Source organism: Scardinius erythrophthalmus (genome assembly GCF_964197995.2).
Source record: "Scardinius erythrophthalmus genome assembly, chromosome: 13".
Classification (NCBI taxonomy): Eukaryota; Metazoa; Chordata; class Actinopteri; order Cypriniformes; family Leuciscidae; genus Scardinius; species Scardinius erythrophthalmus.
The window spans coordinates 38207685-38210850 of NC_138233.1; the positions used below are offsets into that span (position 1 = coordinate 38207685).

The 3166-nt window shown below is 43.2% G+C and overlaps 1 protein-coding gene across 2 annotated transcripts; it reads left to right on the top strand.

Annotated features, from left to right (window-relative positions):
- The first annotated feature begins 978 nt into the window (after positions 1-978).
- On the top strand, positions 979-2635 carry LOC308701228 (uncharacterized protein). 2 transcript variants are annotated; one of them, XM_081383424.1, is made up of 3 exons: positions 1055-1326; positions 1607-1671; positions 1877-2635. In XM_081383424.1, the coding sequence occupies exons 1-3, from the start codon at positions 1242-1244 to the stop codon at positions 2432-2434; spliced, it is 708 nt and encodes a 235-aa protein (XP_081239550.1). In that variant the 5' UTR covers positions 1055-1241; the 3' UTR covers positions 2435-2635. The 2 variants fall into 2 exon arrangements, with proteins under 2 accessions (XP_081239549.1, XP_081239550.1); XM_081383423.1 differs by having other exon boundaries at positions 979-1326; positions 1607-2635.
- Positions 2636-3166: the final 531 nt, after the last annotated feature.

Sequence of the window (3166 nt, forward strand, 5' to 3'; positions counted from 1 at the left end):
TGATACTCAATGGTATCGAGTCAATTCGGTCAGTGCCGAATCTAACTCGATACGCAGCCCTAATTTTACCCCCCTCCATTTTTTTTTTCAGAGGAGCAGAAATTGCACACTTTGTGTTCTGTACAAGCGTTACGGCATTATGTAAACAGGACACGATTGTTCAGGAAGAATGTTCAGTTATTCGTTTCATGGGCCGATCTTATAAGCCGATCTCCTCGCAGCGCCTTTCCCAGTGGATGGTGGAGACTGACGATTGAATTGACCTGTACTTCTATGGGTCTTCATTCCCCAGTGGGCTTAAGGGCTCATTCTACAAGGGGTATGGCTACCTCAGGGCATTGTTCAAGAGGATTTTGGTATGAGATATTTGTGCAGCGGCAAGCTGGACTTCCCCCATACATTTGTCAGATTTTACTTTCTGGATGTCACTGCCACCTCTATTGCTCATGAAGTTCTCAATTTTGGTTCTTTGTAGAATCGAAAGGTTATCTTTCTTTCTTGCCGGGTCTGTTCGGCAACTTTGAAAAGCATGCGTTACGGGAGTTGGCTATATCATTTCCAAAGAGTTTATATATATATATATATATATATATATATATATATATATATATATATATATATATGTATACATATTTGAAAAAAAGTGGCGTTGATATAAGAATGGCTGTATTCCCTAGTTGCTTGAAACACTGTTGTTAGTCACAATTAATTCAGTTTCCAATTCTAGACATACCCCTGTGTCTGTGTTTGCTGTGCCTCTTCATATTCTACGCAGATTTATGCCAGTAGAGATCCACTTTCAGTAGAGTTTAGGTGTAAGAGGTTATTCATAACAACAACTTGTAAACGTGGAATTTCCAGAAAGCTCCGACTTGTACCATGTGATCATTGTACCACCTGACCATTTTGTCATTGATAGTGTTGCCATAGAAACACTCAATCTTCTAATTATGTCATCTGGCATGACCGCTGTGCTCCACTCCTCCAAACCTAATCAAACACACCTGAACAAGCTAATCAAGGTCTTAAAGATTAGGCTACTAGAAAGCTACACGCAGGTGAGTTTCATCAGGGTTGGAGTTACCCAGACTTCCTTGGATCTATAAATCTTTGGACAGCAATTTATGTTAAGGGATTCAGCAGCACATGTTTTCAGTGTTGCTTTGTGTGCCTTACTGTAACTTCTGACTAATTCAGCGCTGTTTCCAGTAGAGTTAATTGTGAGATAACAGGTCGAGAGGATGACAGCTCGAGTGTACTGCTCGTTGAGTGTTGTTTTATTGTGTCTGTCTGCATGTTTGAGCACAAACCACACTGGAGTCGTAGGTGAGAAGATCTTTTAGCTTTATTACACTGCCTGAAGAAATGCATAAATAAATGCCTTACAAAATAAGATGTACAGTACAATTAGCTGTAATATTAAACTTATGAACCACATACAGTTTCAAGCACAGGATTGCTTTACAAATTTAATAGATGAATAATACTTGAAATAAAATTCTGTAAGTACAACTTGCTGGTCATGCTTTGCGTGTTTTGTGCTGTACATCTAAGACTGAATGTTGCTAAATGGACTGACTAAAGCTGAATATCTGAATCCATGCAGTGACCCCTGCAGCTGAACCAGCAAAGCCTACAGTGCAGCTTGGGGCCGAACCAGCAAAGCCTGCAGTATGTGCTGAAAACTGCCAAAAAACTCACCCTGATGGTCAATGTCCTGGCCCAAAGGGGGGTCCTCCAGTGGTGCCTGCGTCTGATGCAGAAAAGCCTGCAGTATGTGATGAAAACTGCCAAAAAACTCACCCTGATGGTCAAAGTCCTGGCCCAAAGGGGGGTCCTCCAGTGGTGCCTGCGTCTGATGCAGAAAAGCCTGCAGTATGTGATGAAAACTGCCAAAAAACTCACCCTGATGGTCAATGTCCTGGCCCAAAGGGGGGTCCTCCAGTGGTGCCTGCGTCTGATGCAGAAGAGCCTGCAGTATGTGATGAAAACTGCCAAAAAACTCACCCTGATGGTCAATGTCCTGGCCCAAAGGGGGGTCCTCCAGTGGTGCCTGCGTCTGATGCAGTATGTGAAGAAAACTGCCAAAAAACTCACCCTGATGGTCAATGTCCTGGCCCAAAGGGGGGTCCTCCAGTGGTGCCTGCGTCTGATGCAGAAAAGCCTGCAGTATGTGATGAAAACTGCCAAAAAACTCACCCTGATGGTCAATGTCCTGGCCCAAAGGGGGGTCCTCCAGTGGTGCCTGCGTCTGATGCAGAAGAGCCTGCAGTATGTGATGAAAACTGCCAAAAAACTCACCCTGATGGTCAATGTCCTGGCCCAAAGGGGGGTCCTCCAGTGGTGCCTGCGTCTGATGCAGCATGTGAAGAAAACTGCCAAAAAACTCACCCTGATGCCCCATGTCCTGGCCCAAAGGGGGGTCCTCCAGTGACACCTGCGTCTGATGCAGAAAAGCCTGCAGTATGTGATGAAAACTGCCAAAAAAACGCACCCTGATGCCCCATGTCCTGGCCCTGAAGGGTCCTCCTGGCCATAAAGAATATGGCCATGCATGCAGTTAATGGTGTGATTTTTACCATTGATGTATGGGATGGTTTTTCCTGTTTAACAAATAAATCTCATACTTTAGTAAGTCTCTTTATTTTTTTCATATTAATTTGCTTGAAGAGATTCATTTTTATACTGCAACAGCTGTTGCCCAAAGTGGTTCACAATAACTAAACGCAAATAACAGAGAAAACAAAAAACAAACAAAAAAAGACAAGGTAATGATAAAGAAACAAAACAGACAAGGTAATGATAAAACACCCATCATGAAGTCTTAAAAGATGTGCTTTAAACATGGCCTTAAATTTCTGTAGTGACTTTACTGACCTTACAGAAAGTGGGAGTTCATTCCAAAGTTTGGTTCCAGCATGAGAACTGTCGCCATTATCTCAAGATGGATTATAAAATGCCAGCATACTAGAAAGATAATGGTGTATTATAATTGTCAACGAACCGACTCGGCCCTCGGATGTGACTAAGATGGTCACTTCAAGCGTTCTGGTATGTTTTGCGCGTCCGAGTCTGAGAAAAAACATGGACGCCACCCGGAAAGCTGTTTCTATGGTAGCACTGGCTGAGTACCACGTGCTCAAAGTATGTGCTTCACCTACACCAC